The sequence below is a fragment of the Hyaena hyaena genome, unplaced genomic scaffold, assembly GCF_003009895.1.
Source record: "Hyaena hyaena isolate Hyena2069 unplaced genomic scaffold, ASM300989v1 scaffold_108, whole genome shotgun sequence".
Taxonomy (NCBI): domain Eukaryota; kingdom Metazoa; phylum Chordata; class Mammalia; order Carnivora; family Hyaenidae; genus Hyaena; species Hyaena hyaena.
In genome coordinates this window covers 2943558-2965898 of record NW_024080741.1, presented here as the reverse complement: position 1 = coordinate 2965898, position 22341 = coordinate 2943558, and the positions used below count along the sequence as shown (strand labels likewise).

Below are 22341 nucleotides of genomic sequence, written 5' to 3'. Positions count from 1 at the left end.
GGGTCAGCGCATCTCCCCCTCTCCCCGTGTGAATATCATGATCACAGCACTGAGTTGCAATCCTGTTTGCTCTTCTGTGGTCTCCATCAGACTGGTGGCTCTATAAGCACAGGGGCTGGTCTGGGTCCTTCACCGTATACTCTAGGTGCTTGTACAAGTTAGTATCCACTAAGTGTTTGGGTGGATAAACATCTTGTCTCTGGAAGCCCTGGTCATGGCCATTTTGAAAGAGCTCCCGTATGGGTACCAAGCCCACAGTGCTGCTACCAGCAAGCCATCTTCCTCCTGCACCCTTTGCCGAGTGCAGATGGAGAGGCAGCTCTCCCACTGCAGCACACAGGGCGGGGGGAGGGCCCCCAGGGTCATCTCATTCACCCCCTCTCATGGTCTGAGGAGCCCAGCGCCCATCCCGGAAGGCTCTCGCCTAGTCATTAGATGCCGGGAGAAACCATGACAGCCCTGTCTTGATAAGAACACCTCCTCTCCTGCCCAGCCAGGGTGGCCTGCCTTCCATGGCTTTAGCTCATCTGGCTGGAGCCCAGCACTGAGCAGTCAGTGCACCCCGTTGTCCTGTGATCCGGTGGACTTCACTCTGCCCCCCAGAAGCAGACAGCACAGGGACCTGGCCAGCATCCCCCGTGGGTGTCCGCAGGCTGGAGGGCAGGAGCCGGAACTGCAGTGGGCATAGAGGAAATGCCTTACACCCACACACCCCTGACTTGGTTGGTCTTCAGAGGATGTTGGAGGGTCACCGCCCCTAGTTCACGACCAACCCCTGACTCCATGGCCACCAGGTCTCTTCTGATCCATCTCCTTAGGCGAGATTTGCATTCCGGACTTTTGATAGAGGGTCGATCCTCAGCAAACCTCTGGGGGCTTTGGGACACAGCAGCTACAGGATGGGGTCCTGCAGCAACCCCCTGCCAACCTGGCCACTCCTTGAGGAGGAAGGAGAAGCCCCCTCTTGCTCCTGGGCCCCATGGCACATCCACTCTTCATCCCCATTCCAGCCCAGAACATCTGCAGCCAATGTCCACTTACACACGGTCCTGGACTAGGATGACCTCTGAGCTCCTCACCTGCAACTTGTCACCATGACTGTGGCAGCCATGGACACCAGGAGACCACTATGGCCAGGGGGCCGCAGATGCCCCCTCCCTCCCCACTGACCTCTCATCCTGAGTTGGTGTTCCTGTGCCCTCTCCTGAGAGCACAGCCTGGCCCAAGTCATGCTGTGAGGTCCCCTCACTCCTGGAAGAGATATCAGGCCCAAATGAACCCCAAGAACATCAGAGGGATGGGGAAGACTGTACCTAAGCCCCGCCCCCTACAGGAAGCCATGAATGCCTTAGTCCCTGCCCCTCCCCCAACACACTTCTGGGCCTTCCCACAAGACTGGCCATGTGTGACCAGTGAGCTTGGGCCTCTCGGACTAGCCCACGACCAGGCCTGCATCCAGTCACTGGGCAAAGGGCACCCCTAGTGGGGACTGCGCCCCGCTCCACGTGGCAGACCTGTGACCTGGGCCTGAGGAGGAGAGATGAAGTCTTTGCAGTGGGGGTGTCCTCGACAAACAGTAGGGCCCAGTGCCTGATCCGTCCTGCGTCCCTCACACCACCCGCCACAAGAAGTCATAGTTGAGGGAACACAAACCACAAAGAGACCACCTGTTTGTGCTTTTGACACATTATCAGTTTTTATTTAAAAACATGCTAAAAACATGGTGTTCGATAAAGCCAGGACCAGGATGAAGGAAACGCACAGATACGGCATCGCAAGCAGAAAAGTGCATTTAAAACCAACAAGCGTGCTGTCCTGCTCTCTCACGCTCCCGGGGGTGGGTGGGGTGTGCCCATGAGCCCCTGGCTCCGGCCCTCAGGTGCCCGTTCAGAGCAGGGAGGCTGGGACCCACCGGGACTACTACCACGCTGAGGTGTGGAGGAGCGAGTGCAGAGACCAAGACTGCGAGGGGCCTGGCGCGGAAGGGCAGAGGGTCAAACGGGGGACTCAGGCACCTGGCCCCCAGCTCCCGTCCTACGCCAGGTCCCTGCTAGTTAGCACCTCCACCAGTGTGGGTGGGCAGGGGGCTGCAAAGGAGGGGACAGCCATTTCCATCCACCTTGGACTGCTTTTTGGCCACCAAAGCAAGGAGCGCCGGCCACCTGGATCCAAGTCAAACCAGAACATCTGTGTGAGGGTCTGGGGTGGGACAGCAACCTTTCTGGAGTGAGAGCCCAAGGTGCTGGCCCATGCTGGTGGGGGGAGGGGGTGACAGTGCTCCAGCGGGGGGCCTGGGGTGCAGACTTGTCCCTTGACACCTGCCGCAGCCCCCCAAAGGTGGTTCTCGGTCCCTGCGGGCCCACCAGCTCTGCAGGATGGCTGCAGGGAAAGGCCAGGTCTTGGCCGGCGCTCCCTTGAAGCTGTCTACAGAATCCGACCTTCTAAGTCACATCTGGAAGCTGCATCAGGCCTGACCAAATGGACTCTGTGCCCAGGGAAGCCACACGGGAGGGAGCGTATCCAGTTAGTGCTGCCCCGGTGTGATCAGAACCGGGAGAAACGAGGACACTGGGCTGCCACAGACACCGTGTGGCATGACCTTCCGTGGGTGGGATCCACCCTGCAGGAAGGGCGGGGGGGGGGGCTGGAAGAGCACCCTCACTCCTTGTGCCTCACCCCGGGGGAGACGTGAGCGAATGCCTAAGCGGCCAAGCACAGGGTGAGGCAGGAAGGCGGTCTGAGGGGCTGCGGACAAGCCTCCATGAACAGACAGGTGAGGGGGCACCGGTGGGGAGAGGGGGGCTGCGGGGGAGGCGGCTCCAGACACAAGACTGCCAGGGACGCTACACCCCCCGCCAAGGTGTTGGGCTTTTGCTGATTTGAAAACTGAAATTGCATTGATAGGCATGAACAAGGCTGCCCCATTCCCCCCGCCCCAAGGTCATTTTACACTCAGTCCCACTGTGTGACTCCAGCGCATGTTAGCTGAGTGCCTCTCTGCAGTGACGCGGTAGCATGACAGCTCTGTGCTCTGCAGCTGGGTGTCCCCAGGGAGGCAGCTGAAGCCCCCGCTGGGAAGATGGCACCAGAGGACCCAGGAAGGCAGTTCTGCTCAGGCATATACTGGCCCCTTCGTCTACCCAAGGACCCACCTTCCCAGCTTTGCCATGGGCACCTCCACTTCTGTCGTAGGAGGGTGGCCTTACTCTGCCTGACTCACTGAGACCACCCTACTCTCCGGTCCTCACTGCCCCAAATCGTGAGTCCTGAACACCGAAAGTCCCATTCTCCTGGTCCCGTCTGTGTTTGACTTAGGCGGGCGCAGGAGGTGCTGGCTGGGTGGCCCGGTCTCAGCTTTTGGAGAAAAGTGGAGGCCGGATGGGAGACATGGCCTGGTGGGAAATCAAGGTACCCAGCCAAACGGTGCAGGAAAAAGGCAGCTGCCCCACATGAGGCCGGGTCGGGGAGGTGCACCAGATCGGAGCCCGCCAGTGGAAAGCCTTTGCAAGCTCAGTCCCGTAAATTCTTGACTTTATTTTTTTAACTGCAAAAACACTTACTCAGACCAGCGTCAGCCCTGAGGGCCGCCTGCTGCGGTCAGATACCCCACCCCGCCTGTTCGCCTCCTACATGGGGACTCAGCTGCTTCTTCCTGGGGCTGCTTAGCAAGATCCAGTCTGAGCACCTCGTCTTCTCCTCGGGGCCATGGAGGACACACCTGCCACCACCCCACCGTCAGTGAACCCTGAGGAAGGGGATGCGGGACCCCCTGGTCATCTTCCCCTCCCTCTCAGCAGGGAATGTGCAGCCCAGTGAAAGCGGCTGGAATGATCACGGGCACCAGGTCCACCTTCCCCCCCCCCCCCCCCCCCCCCTCACGGGGCCTCTCCACCACCAACTGAGCATCAAAACGTAAGGAATGCTTCCCCTTCCAGAAGCAATGTGAGAAAGTGAGCAGCATCTGAACTAAAGAGGTATTTGTCCGAGAGTTTCTAGCAGGAATGTCTGTGAAAGTAACGGGTTTGCAGAACCTGTTGCGGGAACACGCCCGCATGGGGCAGAAGGGGGAGCCCCCTCCAGTGCCAGCAGAGGGCAGGAGGAAGGACGGACGGGAAAAAGACAGACTGCTCAGCGGTGAAGTATAAGGACCCACACCAGCCCTGGCCGCATTCCTGGCAAAGCACTTCACTGAACCCCCACGGGCCCCCCACCACTCCGGCCGCTGGAGCCAGGATCAGCAAACAGCTGGCTCCCGGCAGGGTGCCCCTCCCCACGGTTCTCCGTGCCTTCCGCTGCACTCGCCTCGCCCAGGCTCCTGTACCACAGATGCCGGCCCCCCACACCCTGGCCCGCTCTCCCTCCCGCTCGGTGCATCCTGAGCACGGGCCTGGCACATCTTCCTGGAGGCTCCTGAGCGGCGCACAGTGGTCTGTCCTGACTGAGACCTGACGGACATCCTCTCTCTCTCTCTACCTGTCCCTCACCCTCAGGAAAAAAAAAAAAAAAATCAAACCATTACAGAAATCAACGCGGTAAAAAGTTATAAATCAGAAAGCTAACCCTAAACTTATCTGAAAGATAATATTCCTGAATAATCATAATCAGAGTAAAATAAAATTAAAAAAAAGTTACACTGTAAGGTATAAAAAGCCTGGGCAAGATGCTCCCGGGGGGCCTTGCCCAGAGGCAGTCAGACCCCGGCCCCCGCCAGCTCTCCCACTGGGGGGTGGGGGGGGCATGGACACCTGTGGCTCCGCGGACAGTCTCTTGACCAGGAGGGAGCACCCTGCGCCCCACCCACGTGGGGACAAAGTGTCAGGGTGAGGAAGGGCAGGGGCAGAAACGCATCAGTGCTGGGGGGCTCCTGGGGCATGAACCCGGCTCCCCCGTCTTCTTTGGCAAATACACAGATGCAGGAACCCAGGCGCCCCCAGCACCCAAGGTCTCTGTGCTCCTCCATGCCTCCTCCTCCCCGGCCTTCCACCCACCAAGGCGGCTGAGGCTGGGCGGGCTGGGGGAGGGTGGGCTGGGGGGCCGGGTGCAGGGGTCAGCAGTCTGGAGAGCGCGAGCAGGCAACACAAAGCTCAAATCTTCTTCCCTGGCGCAATGTCGGCATGGGGGCCGGGGAGCTCCCGGCCAGCCCACTCAGGCGTCGTACTTTTTACCAGTCCGGTTGATATGCTGGAAGAGGGTCATGGAGAAGGCCATGCCCAGAATCTGAAAGACACGTGGGAGAGGGCCTTGGATGGAAGCCCCGGGGCAAGCAGGGGTACCCATCTGTGTGACGGGAGACAATGGTGGGCAGAGGAGGTCGCTCAAGATGAGCTCAGCCCCTCAGAGCTGTTTGTACAGAAACCTCTCTGAGGCTCAGGGATCCCCCTATTGCAGGGCTCTGCTGTGAGGACCCAAAGCACAAAGGACCCGGCGCTAACGGGTAGCTACAAGGGAACTGAGGTGGGAGCTCAAAGGTGACAGGAACCTTAAAAACCCAAGCCGCATCCCTCTGTTTGGTGATGTTTTGGGTGCAGCCGGCGGGTCTTCACCACTGATGTGCTTACAACAGCAGTAACGCTCCTCTGTGTTCCCGCAACTCCTGAATCCTGCAGGGGGTGGTGGCCCAGAGCAATGCAGGGGGAAGCCTGCCTGAGGCCCCAGTCAGCACAGGTAGTGTGCCGTGGGCACATGCCACAAAGCAAGGGACCGGGAGACACTGCGTGGCTCTACAGGACTCAGGGTCTGGGTGTAAGTGGAGGAGACCCTGGCTGGTGGCGCTCTGGCCCAGGCCTGAGCACAGTCAGCCGAGAGGTGCCCTCTTCTCCATACTGAATAGCATCTTGCCCCTGTGCGCACAGCTCACATCAGAGCTCTGCACAAGTGACAGCGGGCTCGTCTGCTGAGCTTGAAAGCTCTTGGATGAATGACACACGGTCAGACCCCCTCAGACCCAACAGTTTAGGGCAAGAAAGATGCAGGATGCCAGCCAGTCAAGTTCCAGCGCTCCAGGGGGAATCGGGCACTGAAGACTCCTGCTCGCCCAAGGCTGCAGCCATACATAAATGGACCAAGGAGGGAGTCCGGGAATGCTCATCCCCAGAAAGGTCAGGGGACTCTTGCTCCCTGCGGCCATGCCAGCCTCATCTTTAGGAAGGGAGGCAGGGATTTGCTCCTGGTCCCCCTCCACCATCTACGCTAGGGCTTGCAAAGTGGGGCTGCCCACTGAATGCTCACTAGGAACAGCTAACACCTACTGAGCCTGTCCTCGCTGCCTGGTACTGCTCTCTGCCCTGTTACACGTATAGGGCTTACTTAACACTAAGAAGGGGCATGATGATCATACCCATTACACTGATGTGGAAATTAAGGCACAGACGCTAAGCAACCTGCCCAGCTCACATATATCTAACAGGTGCTGAGTCCAGGACGGACAGCCACGGAGTGTGAGCCTGTGCTCACAAGTGTTACCTGAGGACTCGGGTTTCACGCAGTCCCAGGGTACGTGTCCCTGTGAAGTAGGACAGGCGTGTTGTCAAGCACGCCCACACGGGGATTCGCGGGATGCCGGCCCCAGGCTCAGAACGGATGCCCAGGAAGCAGCGCCCTGCTGCGCCCATGGGTTGGGACAGAGGGACTCAGGACAGAGCAGAGTAGGACAGCACAGGGGCTGCAGGCCGTCGGGGTCGGCCAGTGTGCGCACGCGTGTGCGTGCATGCGCGCACGCCGCAGGATTCATTTCTGCCTCTGGCTCAGGACCAGCCGGGGAGCCTCGAGGCTCCAAACAGCTCACTCACCTGCATGATAAGGATGCACATCCCCACCATGCCAAGCACGTGCTTATTGTCATCAAACCACGTCTTCACCTTCTCATAGCAGCCCTAGGGAGCAAGGGCCACAGGTTAGGCCCCTGCACGACTGTGAGTGCCCCTTCCTGCCTAGCCCCCACCCCAGGTCCCCTTCCATCCCGGTCTTCCTTCTTTCCTCCCGCCTCTCTCTGACCCCCAGCTCCTCTGACTTTTGAGCAAGCCTCGCCCCTCCCCAGCCGGCCCAGGGATCGGCTGCACAGCCTCGGACCCCCACCCTCTGACACTCCCAGCTGCGGGTCCAGCCCTCCCGTTGGCCACCTGCCTTTTGGCTTCTGTCCTGCACACCCCCACCTTCCATTAAGCCAATGCCTTCCCGTCCCCTGACCCTCCCCTGCCTCCCCCGCAGGTGTCCTCCACACGGGGGCTCTGGGAGGGGCCCCAGGGAAGCAGCTTGCGGCCTCACCGTTCTCCACAGCGGGGTGGTGGCGTTGCGCCCGCAGCCCTGGGAGTTCTCCATGCAGCAGCGGTCGGGCACTGTGTTCTCCCCCAGCACCTGGTACCAGTCCGTGTAGTTGGTGACGCCGCAGCAGCGCATCTGCGGGTGGGGGGCACGGGCTCAGACACGCCACCGCCCGCCGTCCTCCTCTGGGCCTCCCCCTGCCTACGCCAGCCTGGCCGCACGAAAGCCACCTCCCTGCGTTCAGCAGAGGAGACAAAGGCCTCCTTCTTGTCCCCTCTTTGGGCCTCACCTGGGCCCGAAAGGGAAGTGATGGCCCCTTCCTGGAGGCCGGAGCCTGGAGAAGGTGACGCCTACCTGCTCCTCTGAGCTGGGCACTGGACACGGAGCAGGAGCCCTCAGCCGTCTGCTCGCCCACCACCCCTCTGCTTTGTGGATCCTCCCAAGCTGGCTGCCGGCTCCTCCCCAGGGCTTAACGTGGGGCCTCTGGGCTGCACTGACTTGTTCTCCTCTTAGAATCAGGGTCTCCCTACCTGACCCATAATCAGGGCAACAAACTCTGTCATCCGTGCCAAAGCTTCAGAAAAGAAGGGTCTGGATGATCTGCTCTTCTAGTCTATCTGTCCTCCCGGTCCCTGTACCCATTTAGGTGCTCCCCATGGCTCCCACCCCCGTGTCCCGGTCCTGCTCACCCTGCTTCCCTCAGCCGCCGCCCCCCCAGGTGCATCCCCAGTATGGCCCAGCAGCTCTTCTGGTCACCCGGGCGAGTCCGAGGCCCAGCCCCACCCTACTCCTCCCTGCGCCACCCCCACAGGTACAGCCCCCACCCCCTCCTCCCTGTGGCTCCAGCTCCCACCCCCTTCCCTGCAGGCCCAGCCCCCATCCCCCCTGCAGGCCCAGCCCCCCCCTTCCTACAGGGCCCTAGCCCCCCTTCCCCCTCCCTGGAGGCCCCATCCCCCATTCCCCCCTCCCTACAGGGCCCTAGCCCCCATCCCCCCTCCCTGCAGGCCCCAGCCCCCACCCCCTCCTCCCTACAGGGCCCTAGCCCCCATCCCCCCTCCCTGCAGGCCCCAGCCCCCATCCCCCCCTCCCTGCAGCTCCAGCCCCTCACCTCAGCCTGGATGATATTCCAGGCATTCTTAAGCCCCACGTTGTTCTCCGTGTTGTACAGGAAGAGGCCTTCTCTCAGGTCGTTCTTGGCGTTCTCATTTACCTGTCAGGTGGAGGGCAGGCCCCTGAGTCCCTTCTCCGAGTGCTCAACACAGCTATGCTTGAATACTCCTGGGGATGGGGAGCTCACTAATGCCAGAGGATTCTATTTCCTAAGACTACACAGGTAATAAGCCCCCCAGGCCCCCCAAACTCACCTCCCCCGTGCTCCCCCCACCAAGACCTTTCATCTGGGTCTCTCTCAGCTCTGCTGCTTCCATCTTCCTTCCTCCCTTCCTCAGAGCTACTGTCTGTCCGTTCTTCTCTGTTCTAACCCCACCCTGCTGCCACGCCATATGCCCCGCCCTTCTTGTAAGGCCTACCTTGTCCATGTAGACGAAGAAGAGGATGAGCAAGATCAGCTCTGCCAGGAGGATGATCAACAGGACGATGAAAAACTGGAAGGAGAGAGTGTCGGTGTGGGCGTGGCCAGGGATGGGGTGCACACGGGGCTGGGGAGGCAGGGGGCAGGCAGCACCTAGACATGGCTTCCCAGGCATGGGAGAGGCCAGCTACAGCTCCTGAGGGGTCCTGATAGCTAAGGGAGGGAGATGAAGGAGACACACAGTCAAGGAGTGGAAGGGAGAACGGGGGCCAGGATACCCGATCATGAGGAAGAGGGGTGTGGTCGGGCAGAGAACATTCTAGAAACAGTTTCTGTTGGGCATCCAATAGGCTGGTGGTTGTCCTGGCCTCGCCTGTCTCAGTGACCCAGATGCAGGGAGATGGGACTTCAGAGGGCTGGGGGCGTGGCGTTCACTTACACTGAGGAGGAGGCACTTGTTTTCCTTGATGGCCCCCAAGCAGCCAAGGAAGCCTGTCACCATGACCATGGTGCCTATGGCGATGACCAGGTTGGCTGCCGACAGCGAGGGGAAGCTGGGGGAGAAGGTGGCAAAGTTGCCTTGGGACACGGATAGCCAAATGCCCACTCCAAGCAGCCCACAGCCACAGAGCTGGAAAGAAAGGAAAGCCGTTAGATCAGCACCGCTCCTGTGTTCATCTCCGTGGAACCCGAAAGGCTGCGGGCCCCCACCTCTGACTCTGAGACCAGGAACGGGTGGGAACGGGGCTACAGGTCAGATATGGCCACGGGCCCTAATGACATTGGCTGTGAGACCCTGACAGACCCTCGGCCTGTCCACGTCTCAGTCTCCCCATCTGGCAAATAGCTTTGCAAACCTCCTAGGTCACTCTGAGGATCAAATTTTAAACGACACAGGCAAAATCCTGTAACAAACACGGAAGGTCCCAGACACACATGAGCGGCTGTGGTTACTCCACTTGTCAGCGGAGAGGCCCTGGCCTTCAGGAAGGGGTCTGGGAGGAGGGGCGCAGTGCTCAGGGAAGGTGAGTAAGGACTTGTCTCTTGGGCCGAAAGACTGTCCGAGGCCAGTTTCTCAGAGCCAGACCCTCCGGCGGCCACATCCTGCCCTGTCCAGAGGGTCATTTGCCCACTATTCTCAGGAGCCTGAAGAACAAATTTCCCACGGATGGAAGGAGAAAGGAACGCATCGGGCTGGCCGAGGGGCTGGCCGCCATGCAGGCCGTGGGAATCCATCACTGCCTTTGCCGTCCATCCATGTGAGCCAGCAGCCTGCGCTCTGGGCCTGAAAACCGAGAGCTCCTCCACGGCCCCCCTGGGCCTGCGACGCCACCGCTTCACCCAGGGATGCTTGGGTTTCTTCTGCTGCAGGTCTCCACAGCTGCCTTATTTTATGCTCCATATAGCTGACGCTCACCCCGCTCCCTCCGGCTCCAGGGAAGTATGTGGAGTCTGAGGAGCCAATCAATCAGTCAACTGATATTTACTGAGTACCTACAGCCTGCGGCGTCCTGTGCCAGAGGAGCCACAGCCACTTCGAGACCTGCCTTCATGGGACCTCCATGCTGCATAGACGGGAAAAATAAAGCAGCATTGACCCCATGCAGTATACACTGGTGACAAATAAAATAATACAGGAGTTTAGAGGAGGCAATCACTGCCATGGCCTGAAATACTCAGTTGGAGGAGGCAGTCTCTAGAGGGTGGGGGGACTTGGGGCAGGTGGGGGATGAGAACATTCCATGCAGGGTAGAAGTGTACACGTAAGGACTCGGGAGGCACAGACGTGGATATGACACCCGGCTCCAGCTTTTCCTGGGAGTGTGACCTTGCAAATTCCTTCTACGCCCAATGAGAATGACACCGCCCGCCTTCTGGATTGTTGGGGGAATTTAAATGGAAGAAAGCATGTGAAGTGCATGGCCACTGCCAGGTGCGGGTCTCTGAAAGGCATTTGCTGAGCAGCTCCCATGTGCCAGGGGCTGTGCTGTGACCCCAGGAATCAAGCATATCTCTGCTCTCGAGCTGCTCTAGCTCCGGAGGGGAGACACTGATGGACCAGCGAAGATAAGGCAACTATGAGTAGACAGAGAGTGGTTCTCACATGTGTGCGTGGAGGCTAAGGGGGAGAGGCACAGGCTGCCCCTAGGGGGGTGGCCTTTTCTTCCCCCATTCAGTCCACAGATCCAAACTGAGCACCCTGAGTGCCAGGGCCCATGCTGTGTGCTGGGGCTAAGGGAGTGAGCAGTACAGACAACGCCCCCACCCCCCACCTCGTGAACAGGCTATTCTTACAGGGCACATGGATGCTACATGAGCAAACAGGTAATAGAATCTCAGGTGATGGCACATGCTGTGAAGAAAAACGAGGATGGCAAGGAGTTAGAAAGTTTCAGGGGACACAGTGGTCAGGGAAGGCCTCCCAGAAAGGTGGAATCTGAGTAGGGACCCAAATAAAGAGGGGAAGTGGTAGAAGCATGTTCTAGATGGAAGGGCAAGTGCAGAAGTCCTGATGCAGGAATGAGCCTGGCCAGCCCAGGAGGGAGCAAGCTGCCCACGTAGCTGCACAGAGGGGAGGAGGTGACCAGTGACAGGGGACCAGTAGGCAGAGTGGCAGTGGACAGGTGAGACAAGATCTTGCAGGCGTCAGTAAAGAAAACGGGCATGGGATGCCCCTAGGGCTGAAGAGTGATATGATTTATATTTCCAACAGATCTTGTGGCCGCTGCTCAGAGAAGACCCCTGGAGGGCAAAGAGGGAACCCCAGAGCGCGATCAGGAGGCCACAGCAGGGATCAGAAAAGAGCTGGGGGCGACCCACACCAGGTGGCTCTGAATGAGGTTTATCTGTAAGGTAGGATTGACAGGACTTACTGGGATTTAAAAGATGAGCAGGATTTTCATAAATGAGCAACCAGAAAGGTGATCCGGATCGGGCAGGACCAAAGAAGTGTGCGTATTCCCAGGTTTTACTAAACCAGGGATGGTTCAAGGAGCTGGGGAGGAGGGGGAGGAAGTGGAGCAGTGGTCCCGTGCCTCCTGCACCCGCAGCAGTCCCACCGGAACTACCTCAAGGCTCCCGAGGAAAGGGCACCCTCAAGCCTAGAGCATCCACCCATGGGGTATCCGCAGGGCTTTGCAGGCCGGATGGTTGCCACCACCCCTGTAACCACTAGGTGGCGCTCCAGGCTGGGTCAGAAGCTCTGAAACTTTCATCCAACTTCTCAGACGGACTTTTTTCAATCTGGTCAGTTCCTATACTGCCGTCTCAATTTTTCTTTCATTAATCATACCATGGAAATTCATAAACTTCATGCTGAAGATTTATGGCTCTAAAAGCCAGAGGCTGGAATGATTGAGAGGAAACCCCGTGGCTACCAGGTCACTCACGGCAGGTAGAGGAGCCTGTCGTTAAAGAGACCTGGACTTGAGACCCCTGGAGCTGCAGGATGCCGTTGCTACCCTGCTGTGGGGACATTGGGGCCCCCAGGACCCTCCTCAGTCACAGTGCAGCCTTCCCCGGAAGCCAGTTCCCACTGGGCCTGGCGGGGGCCCCTCTCTACCTCCTTTCTCCATCTCCCTCCTGGGGAGAACTGCCGTGAAGTCCAGGAGCCTCTATCCAGGAAAACCTCAGCGGTTCAGAAGTTCCCAGGGCCTGGTCATCCCTCTCAAAATGGATCTATGATCTTGCTCCACATGCTTTGAGTTGGTGTGCAAGCTTCCCAAAGCCCCAGCCAGGAGCCTCCCTCTACCACAGTAAGAGAAAACAGCACTGTGGCTCTGTCCCCACACCTGCTTCCTTTCTCACTTCCTGTCTGAGGTCCTAGCACCAGGCTAGACCCCAGCCTACAGGTGGGGCAGACCCCACACACAGCCTGTGCTTCAGCCCTGGGGTGCAGGGGGCTGGCTGAGTGAACAGGGCCCCTGCAGTGCACTCCAGGAGGGAAGAGAACATGAAGGATCAAGCCCTGAGCTACAGATTAGGACAGCAAGACCATGGCACTGCCAGGCAGGACCCAGCCCCGGCCCCCTGGCCCCGCCTTGGCGCGGGGCCCCTTCTGTACCCCGGCTCTAGGAGGCCGATCAGTGCATGCCAAGCCTGGGCTGATGAGTGAAGGGCAGCCCCTACCTCACGCCAGGTCCCCTGCTGCCTCTGGCCTGGTTTTCAGCCCAGCCTGCAGAGAGCTACCTGAATCCTTGTTCTAAGACGCTGCCTTCATCATGCTGCTCCCATGTGACCTTACAATTCCTTAGCTCTCTGAGGCTCAATTTCCTTCAAAATGTGGGATGTGGACTAGAGAATTTCTCAGGCCCCTGCCAGCACGGGCTTAGCCAAGCCTGAGATGCGATGCCCTCACGTCCCTGCCCGGTGGTTCTCAACCCAGAGTGATGTTGCTCCCCTGCCGACACCTGGGAGTGCCTGGGGACATGTCTGGCCATCACAACTTGCCGTGTGAGTGAGCAGAGGCCGGGGTTACTGCCAAACAACCTACAACGCACATACGACGGTCCCTCACCACAAAGAACTATCCAGCCACAAATGTGGACAGTGGGCAAGAAACTCAGGGGTCCACCCTGTGGCCATCACCTACAGGAGGCAGGCGTCACAGGAAGAACCCGGTGTATCCCCTCCCAGGGTGGAGCGGCGTCCTGGTTCTGAAAGGGACAGTAAAACGTGGGAGTAGGGAGCTGGCGAGACTCTACCCGGGGAGCTGGTGAGAACCGGGGCAGGAGCAGGGAAGAGGTCAATGTCTGGTGCATGGCAATGGGCAGGAGGGAGGAGAGAACAGCAGAAAAGGTTCTGGGCAGGAAGGCAAGAAGACAGGAAGCAGACCTCTGAAGCCAGAGCAAGGGGCAGAGGCGGGCACGGCAGGAATGGGCGGGGGTGGGGACCAGCGCTGGCCCATGCGGACGGTGCCCAGCACAGGAAGGAGACAAGGTCTGCAGTGCCAGAGAACTTAGCTGGTGGCATTCGGGAAAATTCCCTTTCAAAACCAGAGGACTATCTCAGCTAAGATGACTGAGCTACAATCAAACCCAGGGCAGGCAGAGACTCCGAGGTGAGGCAGGGTGACTCAGGGAACCACAATCTGGCCACGGTTAGCACTGACCAATCTGAGGTCACCAGCCAGACAGGCCTGGGCAGCACCCCTCTCCAAGCAGGGGGGACCTGGTGAGTTGCCCCCTCCCCCAACCAAGGGCATTTCTAAATGTTTTCAGTTCAGCACTCCAAATAAATCCACATCCAAATGTCAGAAAACAAGCGCCTACCCTTGGGCTTGCCCGTGGCCTGGATCTCTAGGAGGGCAGGGATTCAGGTCTGTTTTGTTCACTGCTAAGTCCCCAGAGCCTAGAATGGTGCCTCGCCCTTGGCAATGCCTTGGGGGTCCTTCCTACAGGCTCTCCTGTCTAAGGCCCTTCATGGACTCTGCAGAGGGAGAAAGTACGGGCTGTTTCAGGGGACAATCTCAGGGTCTTCCCGGTCACCGTTGGGCCCATCTGCCAGATGCACAACCAGTAAACTGAGGTCTGGCCAGGCCACGGCCATATAGTGAGCATGCACTCCAGACTCACTTCAGTTATGAGGCCTGTTGTAGTTAGCCGAATAGCCCCGTGGCATTTTTCTTCATCTTCAGTTTGAATCATATTGATTTGTAGTTTTAATATATGTTTCTGCCTTGTGTCTTTATGTATTTTTCATGCAGGCATCCCATTTCTCTGGGTGGGCGGGGGGTGGGGTGAGGGGAGTCCTGTGATTTCCCCTTCAACCCAACCTCCCTGCTTAGCTTCTAACCCTGACTCAGAGCACAGGACAGCCACTCCCTGTGTCCCCTCCTCACTGCTAACCGTCTGTGCCCCGTGTGGGGGTGGCCTTCCATGGAGGTGACTTCCTGTGCTAGGGCTGGGCCCAGAGCAGCGCATTAGGGACTTGCCCAGCCTTCTGTGCAGACTTGCTACCCACCCCCCACTGAGGCACCAGCACTTCCGGAGCCAGGCTCACTCTCTTCCATTCCTCTTCCGTGGAGGGCCCAGAACACGCCTGGGATACTCCATAAACATTAGCTCCATGCATGGATGGATGGATGGAAGGGGGTAGGCAGGCCTGAGCAGGCCACAGCCCAGCAACAGAACACACAAATCCACCTGAATAAGAAGCCCCCCCCCCATACTAGAAGAAACTGCCCCTCATCCCTATTCCTAGAATTCCCCAAGTGCCCCCAAATTACTCCCAACTCAGTCCCTGAGCCCCTGATTTGCCTGTATGAGCTGCCTGCTCATCTGACCCCCGCAGCCTCATGTGTCTCTGCAGAGCCCCCCAACCCGGCCCCTGCCCCCCACACCAGCCTCATCCCCTCTGCTTTGCAGGAGCTTTCCAAACACTGGGTCTCCAGCACTCTCTATGAGCCAGGGCCAAGTGCAGCGTTTAATGGCATTTAATAAATTAGTGGATGTGGAGAATAAAAAAGGAAACCGAAAACAACTTTAATTTCGCAGCCTGACGTGCAGCTAGTAATGGTCCCGCCTGGTCCTAGGAGAAGCCAGCCTGCCAAGAACTGCGTCACAGGGAAAAAGGACAGAACCTCAGCACCAGGCGTGGGGCCGCTCCTTTGTATTTCAGACACCCCTTGCCTCCAAGGGGCCTCGGCCCATTCAGTGTCACAGCCATAAAGGGAGGGGGGGGAGGGAGGGAGCCAGACAATGTCTTTGCCAAAGTCACGCGGCAGGCAGGAGAATGAGCACAGAGGGGAGGTGGCCACTCGGCAAGAAGTCTCCTTTGTGAGGCTGGCGCTGGCCCCCACAGACCAGAACCCCCACTGCCCACCCCAGGATCACAACGCTCAGCATCCATCAACAGTCAGTACATGCCGTTCCGTCCTTGTACAGTTCTGGGTCCTCGAGAGTTCTTTCTGATTAACTCAAGAGCGCACTTCCTTGTGGCTGACATGTACATGCATCAGTCCTAGCTTTCCCCAAGCAGCCACCGAGAACAAATGTAGCGGGCCTTTAAATATTGGGAGGCCTGTATCTCACTGTCCTTTCCCAAGTCTTCTGGTCTATTCAAGGGCTTTTACATCTTTGTCTCTGAGTCACCCTCCACTGCTCATCCTTGTCCCACACTCAAAGTTAGTTTCCAGCTACTGAGGGGACAGCACAGAATACAAAGATACTCCTCTCACCTCCTACACTCTGAGCCCTATACTTCTAGTAATCCAACCTAAGCCCCCACTGGCTTGGCAGGCAGTCCCGTTTTTGGCTCACATATAGCTTGTGCATAATTTATTTTATTTTTTTTATTTTTATTTATTTCTAGGAGAGAGAGAGACAGCGTGAGCAGGGGAGGGTCAGAGAGAGAGGGAGTCACAGACTGAAATAGGCTCCAGGCTCCGAGCTGGCAGTCAGCACAGAGCCCGACGCGGGGCTCGAACCCACGAACCGCGAGATCATGACCTAAGCGAAAGTCAGACGCTCAACCGACTAAGCCACCCAGGCACCCCAGCTTGTGCGTAATTTAAAGTGAAACAGTAGGACTCATTGGTCATTCTTTTTTTGAGCCCACACTTTCTCTCAAAGCCTCCAATTTCTTCACATCTTCACCTCACAGCCCCCAATATCACCAGCTTACATAGGTGATAGGGAGATCACACCATATTTCTGGGCTGAATTCTCTTCCAAATAAACATTACATAAAGCATTTGCATATCTAGAACCCAGTTACATTTTGATTATCGCAGAATGAGGTTATTTTCTCAGATGGCTCTAGGGAGAGCACTTAAGCCTGGCCAAACTTCAGGGATGCTGTGTTTGGTTGCTGCGGGACTCGGAGGCTAACGGGCCTCTTAAATTATATGTTTCAGGAGTCCACTTCTCTCCAGAGAACTCTGTGGAGACGCTGAGACCGTGCTAACCCCCATTGGGGGGTTGTCTGAGGACAACTCACCAGAAGCCCCGTCAGGTCAGATTGGCCGTGGGTCCTGTGACAATACCTCGTGTCCTCCAACTTTAAACCATACACGATGCTGAAAGAGTCCATGGAGACTTTGAGGACAGCCTCTGGCCACCCTCCAGGGGGCTGGAGGCCTTGGGTGCCAGCAAAGGTGCGGTCACCAGTGTCCTGGCCCCCAGCTGGCCGCACAGAGGGCTGGTGTCCTCTGACCCCGGCAGGGGAGGAGGCCGGCTTTGCCAAAGCTCTGCTCATCTGTCTGGGCTTCCTGGCCCGGCCTCGGCACAGAGGGCATGTGCCCTGCCCAGGGACTCACTCGAACCAAGACATCTGTGGGACTCCAGGATGACTAGCCCTGGGGGCAGGGAGAGTCTGGGTCTGTCCCCTGCTCCAATGCTCCAAAGGGTGCTGAGAGCAGACCTGGGTCCTGATACAGCTTGATGCCCAGAGAGCAAAGGGCAGGGGCTAGATGGGAGGGAACGGGTATCCACCCTGTGCTCCCCCAACACAGTCCCTTTAAACTCCTGTCTTCTGCAATGACTCCTCTGTCTGGGAGACCAGCGCGCCGCAGCTCACCTCCCCCACCTCCACCGGCAACCCAGCCCTGAGTCGTCTGGAAGCCTCTAATCTGATGGCAAGTCCCAGATCGACTTTCTCAGGTGCCAGCATCTTTCTGTCTTTGCAAACTGAGCAGGGGAGGTGGGTGGTGGGGAAGATGAAAAAGGATGTAGAGACAAGCCCAGAACCCCCTCAGGGGGTCTGAAGTGGGCCCGAGGCTGCCAGAAGGAAGCCTGCGGAACAGCCCCCAGAAGGGCCACGGAATGATGTGTGGCCGTGATGCCAGAGGGGCAGTGGATGACACAAAGCCGCCGCCAGCCTTGTAAAGCAGGTGTGATCACTCACCAGTCCATAAATATCGATTCCCACCACCAGTACGGCCCCTCCTGGGCGGGCCAAGCGCACAGACGGGGTGCTGGGGGAGGGACACTCGGGAGCACTTATAGCCGGCATTTCCCACACTGACCCCAGCCCGTCCCGCTCCACTCTGCTGGCAGCGGGAGCTGGGTGCCCTGACAAGGACAGTCTGCTCAAGGACCCGGACAGATTCCGCACGGAGACCATGCGGCCATTTCACGCCCCTGTCTGGGAGCGCACAGGAGGAAGCAGGCTAAAGGCTGAAGGGACAGGGCATGCACAAGAGGGAGGCTGACAGTCCTCTGTCCCGGCTCCCTCGAGAGGCTCCGTTCCCTGAGCTAGCTGGCGGGCTGCCCTTTGCTGGGACAGTGGAGGGGAGGGAGGAGGGTGACCCTTGGACATGTCTTTTCCCCAAACTCCGGAACTTGTCAACACTCCACAGGAAGCGGCTTGGAACCTGAGGCCACCCACACCCAGTAACACAGCCAGGGTGCCAGGGTCAGAGGGGTGCCATCTTTGCTGGGGCAGGGATCGTACGTGTAGCTCTCCTTCCCTGCACACCCAGAGCCATGACTGCCCGAGCTCCCAGCCAGGGCAGACCCTCGGGGACTCAGCCTGGGACCACAGTCGGAGGCACATTCGTAACTCCCAAGGTCGCTGTAAATTGGGAGGGACGGCGCCAAGGACCCCGAGTAGCTTGTCAAAGGAGTCTGGAGAAAGGATTTTCCAGTCACCTGCATATTTTTTCTTTCCTGCGTTTGTTTTATTTTGTGCCTCTAGGGAGAAAGGCCCTCCTGACAGCATCGAAGCGTGGAGAAGTGCGCGAAGCCGGGTTGCTGTGGGAGGCAGGGACAGGCTCAGGAAAGCAGCCTTCAAGGATCACGGTGACAGTGGTGGCCACCTGGGCCTCTCTGAGAAGGCAGGGTGGCCAGCAGCCTGGCTCTCAGGATGGCAGGCTCGGGGACAGTGATGTGCTGTGCAGCTCTGGCCAGCCACCTGGCCTCTCGGAGACAATGCTCCACTAAAGGGAGAGAAGCCAGCCCCCCAGCACTTGGGGACGCAGAGAGGATGAATAGGATTACGCCTGCAGAGCACTTTGTGTTCCTTGGAATATAAATATCGTACAAGGTGCTGGGCTATTATTCAAACTCCTTGGAAAACGCAGGGGAGCAGGACAGGGACCCCTTGAATTCCTATCACATCTTTCTGGCAAAGAGCTCAAATGAGACTATAACTCATCCTGGGGAATGGGGAAGGGGGCGGGGACCATTCTGCCTGAGGAAAGTGCCCCCACCCCCACCAGAGGGGAAGAAAAGCCACACGGTGGAAACGTGTCCATTAACTGAGGCCTCTCAGCGGCGAGGCTCGTCCACTCTGCTGTCACAAATGGACACCCTTTTAATAATCTTCTACAGCTCAAGTTCAGCAAATAACACTCTATAATTACACGTACAGATATCCGGGAAGATCGTGGCTGACAACCAGGTCCATCTGTGGCCCCAGGACAGCCATCCACACACACTTCCGCGGTAACCCTGGGACGTGGCCCACACATCGCTGGTCTTCTCTCCAGGGGTCCTGTGCCCGCAGTCTGATTATTTACACTGCCAGATGGGAGCCGTGTCCACCAGGCCAGGATTTGGCATTTCTGACACGCTTTGTGGGAGACGTGGGCTGGTGACGGTCGGGTCCCTCTGCCAGAGAGGGTGTGAGCACAGCAGCCCCAGTGACCACCTGAGACCCCTCCCCGCTCTGTGCCAAGCCCTGCCCACTTCTTTGTCCTCCTGGCAGAAGAGCAGACCGCAGCCCGCCCTACTATTATTCCACACGTACACGCAATTCAGGTGTCTCTGCTGACAGCTGCCTGTCAGGGTGCTCATTCGCCCCTGCCCCGACCTCCCTGCATTAACCCTTCGATACCATCCTGCTGGGGCCAGCAGAGCGTAAGCGCTCGTGAGCACTGACCATGAGCCAGCATGGTCCCGACTGCCTGGCCTCTCCCGCCTCATTTAACCCTCTCAACCCAGGGGCAGGGAGCTGTATTTAGCCTCCCCATTTTACAGATGAGACAACAAAGGCACAGAGAGGCTAAGTGGTGAAGGCACCCAGGAAACCTGACTCCAGAAACCACATCCTGAACCATCATGCCCCACTGCTCAGACACAGGTCATCCCACATAAACCGGAAAGGGTGTCCCCTAGACATGTCCATCTGGAGAAAGGAAGGCTGGTGGTGCAGTGTGTGCAAGCGAGGCTCTGTGGCCTGGAAGCCTACTTGTGCACCAGGAGAGCATGAAGAGAAAATGTAGTGATGGTGGATAAAGTAGTGACAGGGTGGTGTCCAGGGTGACGATGGTGATGAAGACAGTTAACAGTACCTGTAAGAACGCTAGCGTTTATTGACCCCCATATTACATGCTAGGTACTGTGTCGACCTCTCTGCAAAAACCATACGAGGTGGTTACTATTATTCCCCTCCCCCCCAACTTTGCATATGGGAAAACTAAGGATCAGAGATTAAGTATCTTGTCTAAACTCACACATGCAGTTGGCAAGCCTGGAATTTTAATCCGATTTGATGAGACTCTAAACCCTATGACTGAAACCTCTCCGTGCCTCCTACAAACCTAAGAAAATTCTAAGGCCTCATTGTATTAAACCTTTGCAAGAAGTTTCTAGCCCAATCTGAGTCGAGGCAGGTGGGAATAGGGTGCTGAAGAGTGCAGAGACCCAGGAAGAGTCCAGCAGGAGGGAGGGAGGCCAAGGGATTGGAGTGGTGGCTGCATCCTTGCTGCCTAGCTGAGGTGGGGGTGGGGGATGTGTGGAGGCAAGGCTGGGCAGCAGGGAAGGTGGGCGCAGGCAGGGAGTACGTGCATGGGAGGCTGTGTCCCATCTGCAGGCAGGGGTGTGCGCCTGGCATGCACATGGGTTGGCGCTGCCCAAGTCCAGCCAAGGTAATGCCCCTACTTAGCTGACTTTGCCAGAGTTATGCAAATTGTTGGCTTTACCTCTGCAAGACGCAGCAAGAAGGAATAAAACAAACTGGTCTGGAGTTTGACAGACCTTCTTTTGGTGCCTACGTCTCCACAAAAGAGGAGTTTACGCAAATGACCACGGTCCTCTGCTGTTTGCTTTCTAGCGTGTTCTTTCACATACACGGTCTCACACATGCAGCCCCCACGGCCTCAGGAGGAGTTGTTACCCCACTTCACAGATGAGGGCGCTGCGGCCCACGGGGGTCAAGCCCTCCTCTCATGCGGTGCCTCGAAGCAAGCTGCGTGGTTTGCAGGGCTCTGTGCGGGGAGCAGCTTCGTCTGACCCACCAGGAAACGGAGCTGCGCAGTAACTCACAGAGCGACTCAAAGGCTGTCCACTTGCTAGAGAGGAGAAACACGAGGGCCTGACCAAGAACCCATTCACTGAGCCTTGTGCATCGGTCTCTCGCCAGCTGCCTCCAAGGTCTCTGCCCTGAGCCGGGTGCCATGCTGGCCACGGGCACACACGAGCTAGAGATGGGGTCGCTGCTCTGGGGACATCCAAGCCAGCAGGCCCAGCGAGTCGGGGTGATAAAAACCAGCCACAACGGAGAACAGCACCCGGCCAGTGCCGAGTGTCGTGTCAGGGAGGGCTGTGCACCACTCTGACCTTGGAGCCAGGTAGACTGGGTTCAAATTCTCCGTGCCTTCATCTACCATCAGATGGGGGGGCGGGGGGGGGGGCGGGGAGCAGGAGAGGAGTGTCGGTAAACAACGTTCCCCGTGCTTGTTTTACCGTGAAGTCGTAGCTGGGATTAAATGAGACTCATGAAAATCAACTTCCTAGCGTGGCGCCGTGTACAGAGCTATAAACGGGAGTCATTATTAGTATTTACGGGCTGCAGTCTCCATTCACCCAGGTGACCGAGACCAGGCAGAGCAGCTGTAAGCCAGGGGCCAGCAGTGGAGAGAGGTGGGGAGGTCCTGCCCAGGCTGGAGTCCCGCTGTCTCCAGCCCCCAGTGCCCCCGGCCGGGCTCCGTGGGCCCCCCTCCTCCTCCAGTATGGCACAGCACAACTGCCCAGACATGCTTTACTCACCCTGCCGGCCCGCCGCTCCCCAGCCACCCATCTCCGGGAGGCAGCTCCCTTTCCCGATGTGTGAGCTGCTTTCTTTTGGCAGGGAGCTGCTGCCGTCTGTGCTCTGGACCGTAAAACAAGTTTTCATCAATAAATTAAGATAAGTGGAAAGCCAGCTCGAAAGGAGGCGGGCTGAGGCGGGCAGGCAGGCGGCGAGAAGTCGCTCTGTGACCCAGAAGGGACCAAAGTAAATCCAAAGCAAGACTAGGGCTCACGGCCTCCTCTCCCCGGATCCCAAGGGTGCCATTTGACCCAGACTTCTCAGAGAGGGGGAGATGCAGGAAGTCACTGGGCCTCTCTTGGGGCCCAGTCCATCCTCAGGGCGGTTAAGCAAGTGTCAGTCACAAGTCAGGTTCTCAGCAATGCTCTGAGCCAAAATAACGATCCAGATCACTGCGCCAGGCAAGCTAATTCTAATCAGATGCCGGCCTCCCCAGCACTAGCAGGAGACAGCCACCTCTGAAAGGAAAAACATCATTCTCACAGCTTCCCCATGGCTCCTCGTGAACCGCCAGGTCGCCCAAACGCACCTTGTGCACGTCTACCTCCATGCCTTGCTCACAGCATCTTCCCCTACCCAGG

The 22341-nt window shown here is 58.1% G+C and overlaps 1 protein-coding gene across 5 annotated transcripts in view; it reads right to left on the bottom strand.

The window, feature by feature from the left end:
* Window positions 1–1674: 1674 nt before the first annotated feature.
* Window positions 1675–22341, bottom strand: part of TSPAN9 (tetraspanin 9) — a 205885-nt gene continuing 185218 nt past the window's right edge. For all 5 annotated transcript variants that reach the window (XM_039236360.1, XM_039236361.1, XM_039236362.1 and 2 more), the window contains 6 exons: window positions 9231–9422; window positions 8790–8864; window positions 8369–8470; window positions 7264–7395; window positions 6789–6872; window positions 1675–5217 (listed from right to left, as the gene is read on the bottom strand). In XM_039236360.1, coding sequence (XP_039092291.1) covers window positions 5146–5217; window positions 6789–6872; window positions 7264–7395; window positions 8369–8470; window positions 8790–8864; window positions 9231–9422 — 657 coding nt within the window. In that variant the 3' untranslated portion in view covers window positions 1675–5145. The remainder of the gene's footprint in view (window positions 5218–6788; window positions 6873–7263; window positions 7396–8368; window positions 8471–8789; window positions 8865–9230; window positions 9423–22341) is intronic.